Source organism: Oncorhynchus kisutch, linkage group LG3 (assembly GCF_002021735.2).
Source record: "Oncorhynchus kisutch isolate 150728-3 linkage group LG3, Okis_V2, whole genome shotgun sequence".
In the NCBI taxonomy this organism is placed as follows: Eukaryota; Metazoa; Chordata; class Actinopteri; order Salmoniformes; family Salmonidae; genus Oncorhynchus; species Oncorhynchus kisutch.
In genome coordinates, this window is record NC_034176.2 from 42,386,206 (window position 1) to 42,402,531 (window position 16,326).

At 46.1% G+C, this 16,326-nt stretch overlaps 1 protein-coding gene across 8 annotated transcripts in view; it reads right to left on the reverse strand.

Moving 5' to 3' along the window:
* Positions 1 to 16,326, reverse strand: part of abca2 (ATP-binding cassette, sub-family A (ABC1), member 2) — an 86,327-nt gene that overhangs the window by 4,096 nt on the left and 65,905 nt on the right. For all 8 annotated transcript variants that reach the window (XM_031806489.1, XM_031806484.1, XM_031806465.1 and 5 more), the window contains 27 exons: positions 15,951 to 16,163; positions 15,525 to 15,721; positions 14,524 to 14,697; positions 13,835 to 14,055; positions 12,430 to 12,550; positions 11,983 to 12,062; positions 11,570 to 11,792; positions 11,120 to 11,338; positions 10,704 to 10,806; positions 10,133 to 10,458; positions 9,648 to 9,861; positions 9,013 to 9,118; positions 8,432 to 8,543; positions 7,302 to 7,362; positions 6,933 to 7,107; positions 6,597 to 6,712; positions 6,111 to 6,258; positions 5,747 to 5,870; positions 5,515 to 5,647; positions 4,549 to 4,669; positions 2,805 to 2,983; positions 2,168 to 2,309; positions 1,896 to 2,030; positions 1,523 to 1,626; positions 1,201 to 1,293; positions 686 to 788; positions 74 to 211 (listed from right to left, as the gene is read on the reverse strand). In XM_031806489.1, the coding sequence (XP_031662349.1) occupies positions 74 to 211; positions 686 to 788; positions 1,201 to 1,293; positions 1,523 to 1,626; positions 1,896 to 2,030; positions 2,168 to 2,309; positions 2,805 to 2,983; positions 4,549 to 4,669; positions 5,515 to 5,647; positions 5,747 to 5,870; positions 6,111 to 6,258; positions 6,597 to 6,712; positions 6,933 to 7,107; positions 7,302 to 7,362; positions 8,432 to 8,543; positions 9,013 to 9,118; positions 9,648 to 9,861; positions 10,133 to 10,458; positions 10,704 to 10,806; positions 11,120 to 11,338; positions 11,570 to 11,792; positions 11,983 to 12,062; positions 12,430 to 12,550; positions 13,835 to 14,055; positions 14,524 to 14,697; positions 15,525 to 15,721; positions 15,951 to 16,163 (4,081 nt within the window). The remainder of the gene's footprint in view (positions 1 to 73; positions 212 to 685; positions 789 to 1,200; positions 1,294 to 1,522; positions 1,627 to 1,895; positions 2,031 to 2,167; positions 2,310 to 2,804; positions 2,984 to 4,548; positions 4,670 to 5,514; positions 5,648 to 5,746; positions 5,871 to 6,110; positions 6,259 to 6,596; positions 6,713 to 6,932; positions 7,108 to 7,301; positions 7,363 to 8,431; positions 8,544 to 9,012; positions 9,119 to 9,647; positions 9,862 to 10,132; positions 10,459 to 10,703; positions 10,807 to 11,119; positions 11,339 to 11,569; positions 11,793 to 11,982; positions 12,063 to 12,429; positions 12,551 to 13,834; positions 14,056 to 14,523; positions 14,698 to 15,524; positions 15,722 to 15,950; positions 16,164 to 16,326) is intronic.

A 16,326-nucleotide genomic window follows, 5' to 3' on the forward strand; every position in this document is an offset into this window, starting at 1 on the left:
ACTCAAGTTTGAAAATTGGGTACTTTTTCCCCACCACTGGAAATGACTAAAACACAGTGTAACAGTAACTCACATTGTCCAGTGTGGTCTGGCTGACAGAGTAGTCCTCTATCCCCAGCACCCCCACCACCTGCTCCATCTTACTGAACACCTGGGCCAGGGAGATCCTGTCGGACTTCAGCTGGAACTGGACTTTGGTGTGGTGGCGCTCCTGGGGGTGGATTCAATACAAACAACATGTCTTACTTGCAATCGCGTTTTTTCCCTGCCACTGACTCTGCTGATAGCAGTTATGTCAAAGAAGAGTCTACCTGAAAAAACTGGGATAAGTGGTCCAACTAAACTTAGGGTTCTACTCAATCTGTAAAGCTGAAGATTTCATTTTAAGGTAATTTCCGATTGAGCCGACGACATACTCTGCTATTCTCTGCTAGAGCAGGAACATTGCCTTTAAATTTAAATCACGCTGTAAAGCTGAACTTCCTCGATGCGGAATGAATAGGGCCCTAATTGAATGCACTGACTGTAAGCGCTCTGGATAAGTCTCATGTATCAAGTTTTAATGTCACGTGCAAAAGTTCAGTGAAATGCCTTTCTTGCAGGCTCCAAACCCAACAATGCAGTACAAAAAAATAGCACAAGAGCGTCTGCTAAATGTCAAATGTAATGTTAGTGTCAAATGTACCTTTAGTACAGCCTCAGGGAAATTCCTGTTGAAGAATCTCACCACCTCCTTCACATTGGAACTGGTTCTAGTCCGCACTGTGATCATGTAACCATCACCAAACCTAAGGAAGGGACACAACCAGGATGAGAGTAGACAAGACACACAGGCCATGATTGCTTAATTTAGAAATTCAACCTTCTTCCTTGAAGTAATCCCAGATCTAAATTGGTTGGATTGGGAGAGTAAGGGTGGTAACCTTGCTTACATCTATCTAACCACATATGGATCTGTGCTTACCTCAAGGAAATAAGGAAGGAAGGATGCATTTCTGAAGTATTTCAACAGGGTCACAGATGACATAACAGGTCGTGTAACCGACAAACGACAAGTTGAAGGAAGGAGGAAATAGAAGGGTGATTCAAAGATGATTACAGATGAGTTGGCATCCCATAATGTCTTCAGCTTCTGGTTGGCCTAGCAACAGAGTAAGGCCACACCCTGCATTAGCTGAGTGAGTGTACACTTCTGCTGACCTGTTCTTGAGGTGCTGGATGCTGCCCAGGCATTTGAACCTGCCGTTGACCATGATGCCCAGTCTGGTGCACAGAGCCTCACATTCCTCCATACTGCAGAGACAGAGACATTCACAGTTGACATTTGAGTCATTTAGCAGACATACTGACAGTCACTGCTATCGGCAGAATCAGTGCCAGGAGGACAAAACAAGCGTGGGTGTGAGTGCAAGGCAGGGCATAACAGACGTCTTACCCACAACACTTCAATAATACAGATAGTAGTGAATACATTAGCAGCACACAGTATGCAGTACATGTCTGATGAGAATGAGCGTCTCACCTGTGTGACGTCAGCACCACAGAGCGTCCCGTCTTGATGATATCAAGGATGAGGTTCCAGAGGAATCTGCGGGCCTTAGGGTCCATCCCTGTAGTAGGTTCATCCTGGACAAACACACAGAACACAATCAGAAATGAGGGTATTCTATCTTATCCAGAGGAGGATATGTATTTTTGTAAGTATTTTAGAATTTTTCCCCCAAAAAAGACAAAAATATTTTTTTTTAATGAAGAGAACCAAAAAATATAATAAATTTTTTTTTAGCCAGAGTCCTATGGTCCCTGGTCAAAAGTAGTGCACTATATAGAGAATAGGGTGCCATTTGGGTGCCATTTGGGTCACACCCATGGTGATGGGGTTGAGTGAGTCTAACCAGGAAGATGAGAGAGGGGTATCCGATGAGGGCGATGGCAGTAGACAGCTTGCGCTTGTTTCCCCCACTGTAGGTGCCAGCGGGCTTGTCTGCATACTTGGAGAGCTCCAGTTTCTCTAGGGCCCACGAGACCACCTGCGAGGGGAAGACGAAAGTAAACGAGGAACTTTTCAACAACATCGATTCAGAAAAATAACACAGTAATATAATATTTTGAATATGAAATGTGGAGTGTGTGTCTGCTTGAGAGTTTGGGTGTGTTGTAGCCGTACCCTCTGCTCGTCCTTCCAGGGGATGCCTCGGAGGCGTGTGTACAGCTCCAGGTGCTCTCTGGCTGTCAGGTCTTCAAACAAGGCATCAAACTGAGGGCAGTAACCAATGCTCTGCTGCACTCTCAACAGCTCCCTCAGGATACTGACGACAAAACACAGATCCAGCTCAACAACAGTACCTGGGCCCGAAATCATAAAGCGTCTAAGAGTAGGAGCACTGATCGAGGCTCACGTCCTCCCTGTCCATATAGTCTTACTGATGATTATCAAAAAGGCTAAACTGATTATAGATCAGCACTCCTGAGACAATTTATGAATACGGGCCACGATGTACAGATTTATTACTAAAACTAGCATAACACATTGAGACGTGTATTGGAATTAGCAATAACCACTTCTGTATCAATCTCAGGTAGGCTACAGTACCAGTATCTGATATAAACCTTTACTAAGACTAGCATAGAGCACTGAGATTTGTGTTAGCATTGTGATTAAAGACCCATCTGGGGTACGTCCCAAATGGCACCCTGTTACCTATATAGTGCACTACTTTTGACCAGGGCCCATCAAATGTAGTACACTATAAAGGGAATCGGGTGCAATTTGGTACGCAAGACCTGGTGTATATGTAAAATACCTGTTTCCCCCTATGAAGGCCTCCCCTCCCGTGGTGCTCTCGTCACCAGTCAGCATCTTAAAGGTGGTGGTCTTCCCTGCTCCGTTCACCCCCAGGAGGCCAAAACACTCCCCAGGACGCACGCCCAGACACAACCGGTCAACAGCCAAGATACGACCCATCTTCCTCGACTTGTACACCTAGTGACACAGAGCATGGTATAAAGGAGGGGACTATTTATGCATTGCGCGTTTTACAAAACTCTAAAGTTTAAATAGCCTCCTTGTAATGCACATTGTTGAAGAAAAATGTCTATTTAAATCATGCTGCCAGATTACAATGAGGTGCATAGTATTTTTTTTTGCACAGATCTGTTCTGTTTTACACCACAAAAATGTTGCCTCTAGTTAGTGCTGAGCGATTAACCGAAATGTTGGTTATTTTTTCGGTTGTTAAACAACAAATTGATGACATCAGTTAAATTATTTAATTCCTCTTGTAAAAAAAATATTCTGTGAGCTCAATGCGCACATTGCGCAGTTTCTCTTCACATAAATCAGATCAAGCCCGAACTGTGCGATGCAGTATGGAGTTTCAAACAGGCCAATATTCTACATAGCTTAGCGTGACAGAGAATGACAGAGCAGTTGCTTCGCGAGGTATCTCAAATCAAATCAAATCAAATATCTCTACCTGAATATACATTATCTAAGTCAGGGATGGGCAACTTTGATCATGAGGGGCCGCAGTTGCTCACAGGCCTGCGTACCCACATCCATACATTTTATAGTTAATTATGTGCAATTCTACACATTGAGCGATTGATTCTACACATTGAGCCATTGAGCGAAGAGGATTCTACACAACTTGCCATAGGATGGAGAGAAATGTTTGCAGTTTTTAATATGATATCTGAGTGAGACTGACTAACAAAATCAATGGTGGCCCCCCGGCCGGTAATTCGACCATGATTACTAAATTTAGATAGCTGGCCATTAGAATACATCTATACATTTTAGCTGACATGGGCTAATTGAGTGACTGTCAATGACTGACATAACAAGAGAGAAACTGCTGATGAACAACCAAATTTCGAAATTGCACCTTGTGTATTCCTACTATTCTAACTCGTTAAGACCCCAGCTGAGTTCCCCCAAAAAAATGATATTTATATATATATGTTTCTTTGGGGGTGGGGCTCCGAGGAATTGATCCGAGGACCTTCAAAAGAGAGGCATGCCACCAGTTGCCCATCCCTGATCTAAGTGATTGATAGGTCAGCAGGCATAAAAGTATGCCTTATTTACTTTGAATAGCTACTAAAATAGAGATTTTGTCAGACAGCAGCTTTATAGAGATAAGAGATGACTTGGAATGAAATAATAACGTCATCAAATAAAAAAATGCACTCTACACAACAACTTAAATATTTTATTAGTAAAGTAGTGTGAATAAATGATGGTAGTAAGCAGTAATGGGCAGTCATTATCATCATGGGACTTTTATTCATTGTTTTATTCTGTGTTGTTATAGCATTCAACCCACATAATGCATTTCATGTTTAAAAAAAATATCGAAATCGAAAACCGTGATTATTTTTTTAATAACTGAAGCGAAACAACCTCAAAAAGCACAAATCGCTCAGCATTACCACTAGTGTCTAGTGATACTCAATTGACCTTAATGATATTAAACCTACTATACACTTATCTATTCTGGTCCTGAAGCTAAATAAAGCACATTGGGATCTCTGTGTCTGTCTGACCTTGGTGAGGTTGTCAATTTTCAGCATGTCGTTGTCAGCATCTCCTCTCAGTACTCTCCGTCTCTCACAGGCCACATCCACATCATCATCCTCTATGAGCTGGCTGCTCACTGGTACTCTCCTGTTACAGTACACACACACACACACACACACACACACACACACACACACACACACACACACACACACACACACACACACACACACACACACACACACACACACACACACACACACACACACACACACACACACACACACACACACACACACTCTTGTACAGCTAACCTTTGTACAGCTAACACAATTCAGTCCCATTCAAAATCCTATTTCCCTTAACCCTAAATGTAACCCTAACTCATACTCTTGCCTTAACCCAAAGATCTAACTGTAACCCTAACCCTTAGACTAACCCTAGCTCCTAACCCTAATACTAACTGTAACCCTAACCTTTAGACTAACCCTTAGACTAACCCTAGCTCCTAACCCTAATACTAACTGTAACCCTAACCCTTAGACTAACCCAAGCTCCTAACCCTAATACTAACTATAACCCTAACCCTTAGACTAACCCTTGGACTAACCCTAGCTCCTAACCCTAATACTAACTATAACCTTAACCCTAAACCCCCTAGAAATAGCATTTGACTCTGTGGGGATTAACAAAATGTCCCCAGTTGGTCAAATGTTTGTTTGTTTTCTATGCTTGTGGGGACCAGAAGCCTACACACACACACTCAGAGTGTGCACAGACCTAGAACACTACAGTGGATCTTATTGGTGTCACACACACACACACACACACACACACACACACACACACACACACACACACACACACACACACACACACACACACACACACACACACACACACACACACACACATGCATGCACATTGCACATATAGCACATTGCATGCACCTACACACACAAGCAGACACACATGCACACACACACACTCACAAGGGTTTCCTGAGGAAGTTGTACTGACACAGGATGGTGATGAAGAATCCTACAAAGCCCTCGATTGTCATGGCTACCAGCCCTCGAGTCACAATGTCCCACTCAAAGGGAGACTTGATCTTGTCAAACTGACCTGAGAGTTAAATATTTAAGAGAGATTGAATAAATTCAACAGGAGGAGGGCAGGATTCAAATGTACAGAACTTGAAATATAATTGAACTGTAACAATACCTATTTTAGCATAGTACTCATTGATGTATTCGTTGTAGGCCATTTCCATCAGGCCGTGACCCAGGTTGTAGTTTGGGAAGATAAGGAAACAGGACTTTAGGTAGCTGTTCACCAGTTTCAGATCCTGCAGGGAGAGACCAAAACACAGTGAGGAAATGTTCAAATAGGGTTGCTAAATTCTGGTAATTTTCCCCAAATCCTTCGGTTTTTCAGGAATCCTATTTAGAAGTTTCGGGATTTCCTGCTTCTTCCCTCCTGATTTCGGGCAACTTTCAAACGGAATTTCAGAAAAACCTTGGGGAAAGTTATAGGAATTCTGTAATCTGTCAGTACACCAATACTGTCAGCAGAGTAAAGCACACACCTTGTCATGCTCAAAGAGCTGCAGCAGGAAGGTGGCCACTGTGGCAGTGATGCCTATGAAAAGGTTGATGACGATGAGGAACACATAGGCCGTGCTGGGCACCTCGAAACAGAAGGAGGCCGGGTACATGATAGGAGTGATAGACCACCTGAAGGGAGAGAGAGGGAGGGAGGGAGAGAGATAGAGATAAGGTTGAAGAGAGAGAAAGAGAATGAAAGAGTGGGAGAGAGAGAGAGAGAGAGAGAGAGAGGAGAGAAAGAATGTATGATAATAGGCTATATTCATTAAACATTCATTACAGTTTCTTGATATCGTCAAAGACAGTTATGAATAATGCATTACTGTTCTTAAATGATGTCATCAATGGAACAATGTCTATGCTTTTTTTCCAGGTTACCTGAATCCAAAAGCACATTTTCTGTGTATCCCTCATAATGGGTCTTAGATAAGAGAAGTGCTGATGTGTCTTCAGTGAAGTGCACTCACCCATAGAGGAGGAAGAGAGACAGGACCGCAGGGAAGTTGGTCGGGGATGTGTACGCAGGAAGGTCAAAGACAAACAGGATAAGGACACAGCACGTGGCAGGCACCAAGTAGTTCAACTAAGAGACAGAGCGAGACAGGAGAGATTCAGTTAGATAGGCTGGCAGAAATAGACAACATCTCTCAAATATTCATAGGACCCTCTGTGGATGAACAGTACAAACAGACAGAAGACAGACAGGCCCTGGTAGGACTTGTTTCAGAGAGTACGGATATAGGGAGCACTTGCCCGCACAACGCACACAATAACAAACTTCACCCCCCCCCCCCCTCCCTCACCATGTCCCATATATAGTTAGCCAGCCAGTAGATGACAGGGTCACATCCAGACACAAACTGCAGGTGCTTGGCCTTGGTCGACTTCTCTGCCACCAGAAAGACCACAAAGCTGGCTGGTACAAAGGACATGGCCACGATGATGAAGATAGCTATCACCACATCAGTGCCCTGGAGCCTGAAGGGAGCAAAAGAAAGCTACTAAGACAGTGTCTGCATCCCAAATGGCACCCTATCCTCTATATAAGGCCCAATAGGGAGTAGTGTGCCATTGGAGACACTGTCAGGTACTTTTCAGAAATGTTGTACCACATATAGTATAATATGTAACCACCATGTAACCACCAAGTAACTCAATGCATAAATTCTTACAAGTAGTCCAGAGAGAGGCTTGCACTGGTACGGTTCATGGGGTGGTTGGTCAGTGTGATTCCTGCAGAATCAAGCACACATCAATAACATGGTTTAGATGGGAACAGATATCGATCCCCAGATACTAATACAAGGAACTAAAAAAATACATTTTCACATAAACAACTACCCGATTCAAATAATCCCAGCCAGAGTACCAGCCTGTGCTATAATGCTAACTCCTTGTCGCCTGAGAAGAAAAGGGAGAAGTAAGAGTCTTGACTCCGCCCTAAATCTGTCCGTGTGAAAATACAGCGTGAAGCAGACTAAGTGGGAATTTGGTCAACATAAAATATGATTGCTAATTGCTACGTGAGGCTTATTTGATCTAAAAGAAGTTGGTAATGTTTAGGTTTTTACGAATGTATTGATATAAGTGTACGCCAGTGGCATTCCGGCAACTTTGAGAAAAACTATTTTATATCGGAGCTGTGCCTTTTGTTCACACACATATCGGCCCTCTCATTGGCTTTTTCCGCCTCCTCTCGTCTGCCTTCATTTATTTCCATTGCTAGAGTGGTCAGTCCAGTATCTTGTCAGTACATAGATAATCTTTGTTGTCACTCATCGTCATGGAGTTGGCAAGATAAAAAACTGATCTGGAACCAGGCTTCTGAGTATGTACAGGTAACACCGACATAAAGTGTCTTAATAGGGCGTTGGGCCACAACTAGCCAACAGAACAGATTCTACAAGTGTCTGGAACTCTATTGGCGGGATGCAACACCATTCTTCCATGAGAAATTCCATAATTCTGTGTTTTTTTGATGGTGGTGGAAAATTCTCCAGAAGCTTCCATAAGTATTCAACTGGGTTGAGATCAGGGGACACACACACACACACACAGACACACACACACACACTTTAAAAACCTCTATGCTCCTTTGAGAGCCCTCTTTAACAGTCAGTGAGGTCTCTTCTAGCCATCGCGTAGCCAAAATAAAGGGCAACTGGGCTTAATTACCTCAGGAACCACACCTGTGTGGAAGCACCTGCTTTCAATATACTTTGTATCCCTTATTTACTCAAGTGTCTCCTTTATTTTGGCAGTTACCTGTATGTCCCCTCTTCTCATGGACAGCATCTCTTACCGTATGCAGCAGGGTTGCCCTTGCCTGGAGGCAGGTTGGCACGCAGGATGGCATTGTTGAGGACGTTGAGATAGGTTGGCATGCTGTGGTACCCTTTATTATTGAACAGCACCTATTGGGAGGGGACATTTATGTCACTGGTAATGACACAGCAGCGCAAATAGCTAAGTGTAATAATAAACCTGTCCATCAAACTGACACTAGAGTTGCATCTCAAATGGCACCCTTTTCCCTATATAGTGCACTACTGTAGACCAGAGCCCTATTCCCTATATAGTGCACTACTGTAGACCAGAGCCCTTTTCCTTATATAGTGCACTACTGTAGACCAGAGCCCTATTCCCTATATAGTGCACTACTGTAGACCAGAGCCCTATTCCCTATATAGTGCACTACTGTAGACCAGAGCCCTATTCCCTATATAGTGCACTACTGTAGACCCAGAGCCCTTTTCCCTATATAGTGCACTACTGTAGACCAGAGCCCTATTCCCTATATAGTGCGCTACTGTAGACCAGAGCCCTATTCCCTATATAGTGCGCTACACCATCCCCCTTTCAAGAAAATGCCATTCTGCTGACCTGAGCTGATCGGCGGACTGCTATTTTGCGAACCATGGGCGGAGTCTTTTTCCCAAAGGATGCTGGGACTGATTTCTGTATGTTGCCTACTGTGAGTCCTCCATATCTAGGAGAGAGGGAGGGAGAGAGAAAATACATTTAAATTGTGTGTGTATGCGTCTGTGCCCGAGCCTGGTGAGTCTGTTACCTGTGCCCGACCCCGGTGAGTCTGTTACCTGTGCCCGACCCCGGTGAGTCTGTTACCTGTGCCCGACCCCAGTGAGTCTGTTACCTGTGCCCGACCCCGGTGAGTCTGTTACCTGTGCCCTACCCCGGTGAGTCTGTTACCTGTGCCCGACCCCAGTGAGTCTGTTACCTGTGCCCGACCCCAGTGAGTCTGTTACCTGTGCCCGACCCCGGTGAGTCTGTTACCTGTGCCTGAGCCCGGTGAGTCTGTTACCTGTGCCTGAGCCCGGTGAGTCTGTTACCTGTGCCCGACCCCGGTGAGTCTGTTACCTGTGCCCGACCCCAGTGAGTCTGTTACCTGTGCCCGACCCCGGTGAGTCTGTTACCTGTGCCCAACCCCAGTGAGTCTGTTACCTGTGCCCGACCCCAGTGAGTCTGTTACCTGTGCCCGACCCCAGTGAGTCTGTTACCTGTGCAGGCGCAGTCTGTCAGAGGTGTAGAGGAGATACTCTGACACATTGCGCCCAGTAATGTCTACCAGAATGTCCCCGGTGACCACCTTCATAAGGGGCGGCCGCCCCCCTACCCCGCTGGGGCAGGAGAAGCCCGTCCCCTGCATGGAGCAGATACAACGAACCAGCTCCCGAATGAACAGGGGCAGGGTGGGAGGAGACGTCACCGTTTCTAAAGACAGACACAGACAGAGGCATGATTTTTAGGGAGGCTACTGTAGAGGACTCTAGTAAGCAAGTAGAGTAAGTAAGCATTGACTGAGCCAGAATGGCCGACACAGGACTCAACTGTAGCTATCAAATACAATTATATAATGTTGATATAATGCAATTATATGACACATAAAACATTAGCCTACATACGAAGTATAACATATATCCTTTTCGACAGTTTTTACCACCTGAGCATTGAGCACGGCGGTGGGAGGGGCGCAAAGACGTACCCCTGACAGTGGTGGGAGTGGTGGCAGTGAAGTTCCACAGCCCATCCTCAAAGTGAGTGTCGGGGTCATCGGAGGGGGCTGGCGAGGGGGGAGGGGGTACGAAGTTGGACAGTGGCACTCCCTGGGTGAAGGAGTCCAGACACATGGAGTCAAAGTAGCGGGCGGCCAGGGTCTTGCTGTTGTTGGCGCTGGGGTTGAGCGTCTGTGCCAGCTGGTCCAGGGTGCTGTTGAAGGGCGTTTTGAGGACGCAGGTGGCGCCCACGCCCGATGGCAGACGCAGCGTGTTGGCGATCTTCTGAGGGCTGGCATCCGGGGACAGTTTACTCCTGAGGAGAGGAAGAACAGGAGGCTGTTATAAAGCTACAGAAGGAAGCTTTAACCACATCCATGTCCTGTAGATTAAACTAATGATGTTGTGTACGATGGGTGATAACTGAGACTCAGATGCACAAATGAACGCATAATGTTACCGGCCAGAAAGAAGGACACGATTATGGATGTGTAAAACAACGCATTTAAATTATATATACTAGAGTGACATGCAGTCTCCTACTCCCATTGTCTGTCTGACCTGTACTGTGGGCGGTCTTCGTTGGCGTAGGGGATGAAGTTGCCACGGGGCTGGGTGTAGTTGTGGTACTGGGATGGGGACAGGATCAGTGGTGGCAGATCTCCTGGAGAACAGAAGACAGACATCACACCACGATGACCTACAAACACTGACAAACAGCCAAGTCAGGGTCAAGGTCAGCTGTAGTTGAACTTGAGGGGAAACAAATGGTACCTGTCTGCCGTGCACTCACACCTGCACTTGTCTTCTTCCTGCCACTGATTCTGCTCACAGCGGGTATTTCGAAAAAGAGTCCACATGCTAGAACAGTGATATGTGGTTGTTTTCTCCTACTAAACTTAGACTACACTCCGGATAAGAGTGCCTGCTATATGACTAAGATGTTCAAATGTAATGTCACTTGTAGTTCTCCTCACCGATGGAAGGCACAGAGAGCGCAACAGTCATGGCCACGCAGACGAAGAATGCGGGCAGCAGGATCTGTGAGAAGAGGCCCTTGGTGTTCCTCTTGGCACAGTGGAACCTCTTGACGATGAGGCCGTGGAACTGGCGTAGCTTCAGCCACCAGCCCTCCAGCTTGAAGCTGCCCTGCCCCTCCAGGACCACAGGCTCAGGGGAGGCCTCCTCCACGTCCTCTGGAGGTAGAGAGAGATGGAGCGAGACAAAGAGAGACATTAGCAAAAGCCTAAAAACACCTCACATGGAGGAAAATGACTCTCATAAGCTCATCCAACCATACTATATATCGCATTGTGTTCTTAATAACATACCTTGTTAAATATAATGAAGATTTTTAAAAAAGGTATTCACTGAGTAACACCCTCTCGATGTCCTTCAGTCTCCTCATCCAACAGTGGGACTCTTACCCCTCAGGCTGGTAGAGTGAGGGTCCCGTCCGTTGTCGAAGAGGCGGCAGTAGTCTCCGTAGAAGTCTGCATAGAGCCCTTCCTCATCCCCCAGCACGGACCCCAGGGAGGAGGAGGAGCGCAGGGAGGATTGGCTCTGGCTGAGCCTGGAGCACATCACCAGGTTAGAGAGCTCTACCTCTGGCCTCTCCACACTGCTGCTGCTCCCCGCAGGAGCCCCCGGCTAAGGAGGATAGGGAGAAAATAAGTCTAATAAGTAATTAGTCAACCAAGGGGGTTTTTATCAATTAGAAAAGAAGGGAAGCTAAAATAAAATAAATTATTACTAGAATGTTTCATTTGTTTAAATAATGAACTGTTTTGCAATCAACTAATAATCCATTCTGAAAAGCATGTGTTGAACTAATCCCTACCTCTGGCTTTCCAGAGCCTCCCACACCCACTGCAGCAGCAGGTTTCCCCACTGAGATACCGCCTAGGGAATCCTTCATGTCTGGGAGGAGAGAGAATTTAAGAGATCATGATTAACATTTAAAGATTTGCAACACCAACACTAAATAGATAACTTGTGAAACGTCTATGTCAGCATTTAGCTATTTGGCAACGCAAACACTGTTTGCAAACTCAGCAGAAATGAAATTCATGATGTGTATCATAAATTATTAATGTAATGAAGCCCTCCCAAAATAACTTTATTGATCCGTGTAGCCGCAGACAGACACACAAAGCTTTGGTCCCACACACAAAAATAGAATTACTAGAATGGACATCCCTATTCAAGTCAATAATGCCATAATGGGTGGACTGGCAGTCATTTTGAGTGTACCCATAGAAGTAAAAGCATATTTCTTTGGTCTCACCGGCATCACTGTTCTCCAGGGACTGGTCCTCCTCCGACACCTTGAGGAAGACCTCCTCCAGAGTGGTGTCCATCACTCCGAAGCTGGTCAGAGCCAAGATGGCCAGATTTTGCTCCAATGCCTGGGAATAGGAAATATGGGCTCTGGTCAAAAGTAGTGCACTATAATGGGAATTTGTCTGTGACATTTGTCTGTCTAAGTGAGTGCCTGAAAGAGTCTCTAGGTCTTCGTCTGTCTATGTGTGTGGGTCAAGTCCCTCTAGGTCATGTGTCTCTCTGAGTGTGTGGGTCTTTGTCTGTATGTCTGTCTGAGTGGGTGGGTGTGTACCTTTATCTCTAGGTCTGTGTCTGAGTCTGAGTGGGTGTACCTCCATGTCTAGGTCTGTGTCTGAGTGGGTGTACCTTCATCTCTAGGTCTGTGTCTGAGTGGGTGCACCTTCATCTCTAGGTCTGTGTCTGAGTCTGAGTGGGTATACCTTCATCTCTAGGTCTGTGACTGTGTCTGAGTGGGTGTACCTTCATCTCTAGGTCTGTGTCTGAGTGGGTGTATCTTCATGTCTAAGTCTGTGTCTGAGTGGGTGTACCTTCATGTCTACGTCTGTGTCTGTGTCTGAGTGGGTGTACCTTCATATTTATATCTGTGTCTGAGTGTGTGTACCTTCATGTCTAGGTCTGTGTCTGTGTCTGAGTGGGTGTACCTTCATGTCTAGGTCTGTGTCTGAGTGGGTGTACCTTCATGTCTAGGTCTGTGTCTGAGTGGGTGTACCTTCATGTCTAGGTCTGTGTCTGAGTGGGTGTACCTTCATGTCTAGGTCTGTGTCTGAGTGGGTGTACCTTCATGTCTAGGTCTGTGTCTGAGTGGGTGTACCTTCACCTCTAGGTCTGTGTCTGAGTGGGTGTACCTTCATGTCTAGGTCTGTGTCTGAGTGGGTGTACCTTCACCTCTAGGTCTGTGTCTGAGTGGGTGTACCTTCATGTCTAGGTCTGTGTCTGAGTGGGTGTACCTTCATGTCTAGGTCTGTGTCTGTGTCTGTGTGGGTGTACCTTCATGTCTAGGTCTGTATCTGAGTGGGTGTACCTTCATGTCTAGGTCTGTGTCTGTGTCTGTACCTTCATCTCTAGGTCTGTGTCTGAGTGGGTGTACTTTCATCTCTAGGTCTGTGTCTGTGTCTGAGTGGGTGTACCTTCATCTCTAGCTCCGTGTCTGTGTCTGTGTCTGAGTGGGTGTACCTTCATCTCGAGGTCTGTGTCTGTCTGAGTGGGTGTACCTTCATCTCTAGGTCTGTGTCTGAGTGGGTGTACCTTCATCTCTAGGTCTGTGTCTGAGTGGGCGTACCTTCATCTCTAGGTCTGTGTCTGTGTGGGTGTACCTTCATCTCTAGGTCTGTGTCTTTCTGAGTGTGTACCTGAAATAGCCTCTCGAAGCAGCCCTTCTTGACAGCCTCAGAGGGCAACACATAGGATAGTTCAGTGTTGGAGTCAGACAACAGCAGACAGGACCCCACAAACTGACGAATGAACTGGGTGACCCGGGTCTCTGAGCAGGGAGAAAGGGAGGAGGAGGAGGGGGACAGGGAGGAGGAGGAAGGGGACACGGTGGAGGGAGGCTGGGGCTGGGTGACCTGGTCTGGAGGCACAAACACACAGCATGATGGATGGAGGGAGGGAAAGGAGGATAAGGTGTAAGGAGAGAGTGGGGCAGCGGGAAAAGTAGAGGACAAAGATCATTTTCAAAGGCAAAATACTAGCTGTACATGTTCAAAGATTTTTAAAAGAGAAAGTGAAGGATATTATAGAGAACACAGGAGGTTGGTGGCACCTTAATTGGGGAGGACGGGCTCGTGGTAATGGCTGGAGTGGAATATGTTGAATGGTATCAAATACATCAAACACATGTTTTCCATGTGTTGATGCCGTTCGCTCCATTCCGGCCATTATTATGAGCCGTCGTCCCCTCAACAACCTCCGCTGATAGAGAACAAATCAATCATATTCTAAAAGTGAGGGACAAAGGAAGTTTGTCATTGATAATAGACTGAGACAGCTTGTGACAAAATGACAAAGAGAAACACACATATACACATAAAAGACTCACCCCCGCTCTCACTCTGTTTCTTGACCAGGGTGAGTTTGTAGCCGTCTCCGTAGGTGCTCTTGAGAAAGAGTGGGGAGCCGCAGCACTTGAGTTTCCCATGGGAGATGATGGCTATGCGGTCTCCTAACAGGTCAGCCTCATCCATGTGGTGGGTGGACAGCAGGATGGTGCGACCTAGAAGCACAGTTGAAATGTTTCTCTTTCAATATACACAGAGTGCACAAAACATTAGCAACACCTTCCTAATATTGAAGGTGTTGCCCTCAGAACAGCCTCATTTCGTCGGGGCATGTACTGTACGTACTCTACAAGGTCTCGAAAGCATTCCACAGGGATGCTGGCCCATGTTGACTCCAATGATTCCACAGTTGTATCAAGTTTGCTGGATGTCCTTTGGGTGGTGGACAATTCTTGATACACACGGGAAACTGTTGAGCGTGAAAAACCCAGCAACTTTGCAGTTCTTGACACACACAAACCGGTGCGCCTGGCACCTACTAACATACCCAGTTCAAAAGCACTTAAATCTTTTGTCTTGCCCATTCACCCTCTGAATGGCACACATACACAATACATGTCTCAACTCTCAAGGCTCAAAAATCCTTCTTTAACCTCCCCCCCTTCATCTACACTGATTGAAGTGGATTTAACAAGTGACATCAATAAGGAATATGAGCTTTCACCTGGTAAGTCTATGTCATGGAAAGAGCTGGTGTTCCTAATGTTTTGTACACTCAGTGTACATCAACATGTGTCAAACCATGTGGTGGGTGGACAGCAGAATGGTGCAACCTAGAAACACAAGGGTGACAAACCAGTGCACTCTATAGGGAACAGGGTGACAAACCAGTGTACTCTATAGGGAACAGGGTGCCATTTGAGACACAATCTTAGTGTGGTTGACCCATGTCTCACCTGTTGTGAGTGTTAGAGTGTGAGGGTTAGTGTGTGAGGGTTAGTGTGTGAGGGTTAGTGTGTGCGTTTGACGCATCATGTCTCACCCTGTTTGTACTTGAGGATGAGGTCCCAGATGGCTCTGCGTGCGTAGGGGTCCACCCCCGCCGTAGGCTCATCCAGGATGACGGCCCGGGAGCCGCCCACAAACGCTATGGCCACGGACAGCTTCCTCTTCATTCCCCCAGACAGAGTCTGCACCAGGCTGTGACGCTTATTATTCAACTCTAGATCGTCTATCATCCTGACAACATACACACAACTCATGGTCATTTACATTATTTTGGGCTGTGGATGGGTATAATTTGTTTCCAAACTATTAACATCCTTCAATGGCAGTCACCTGTACTTATATACTATCTACACCCTTCAATTTGAAGAGGTGAGATCCTAATCTAATGCCATGTTGATAGTTTCATTTCCACCTTAGGGTCTTTGGCTTGGTTAAACCATCCAAATGGGATGTGACGTACTTGTCCATCTCCTTGCGGATGTCCTCCTCGGCCATGCCTTTGAGTTTGGAGTAGAACCACAGGTGCTCCTCCACGCTGAGCTTGTCAAAGAGCACATTGTGCTGGGGGCACATGCCCAGGTTCTGCCTGATACGCTCCATGTCAGTACGGATGTCATGGCCGTAGATGGTGGCTGAGCCAGAGGTGGGCGGGAACAGACCTGTCAGAATAGACCTGGGGATCGAAAGTAGAGAATCAATGGTAGTTAGCGACAGGGTTAGTTAGAGAGGGAAGAAATGGACACGTAAAACATAGTTTATACTGTATTTGAGGCCATTTTTGTGGACATTACGGTGATGTTATGGGAATCATATGGGAAAGTCAAGGAAAGATGACG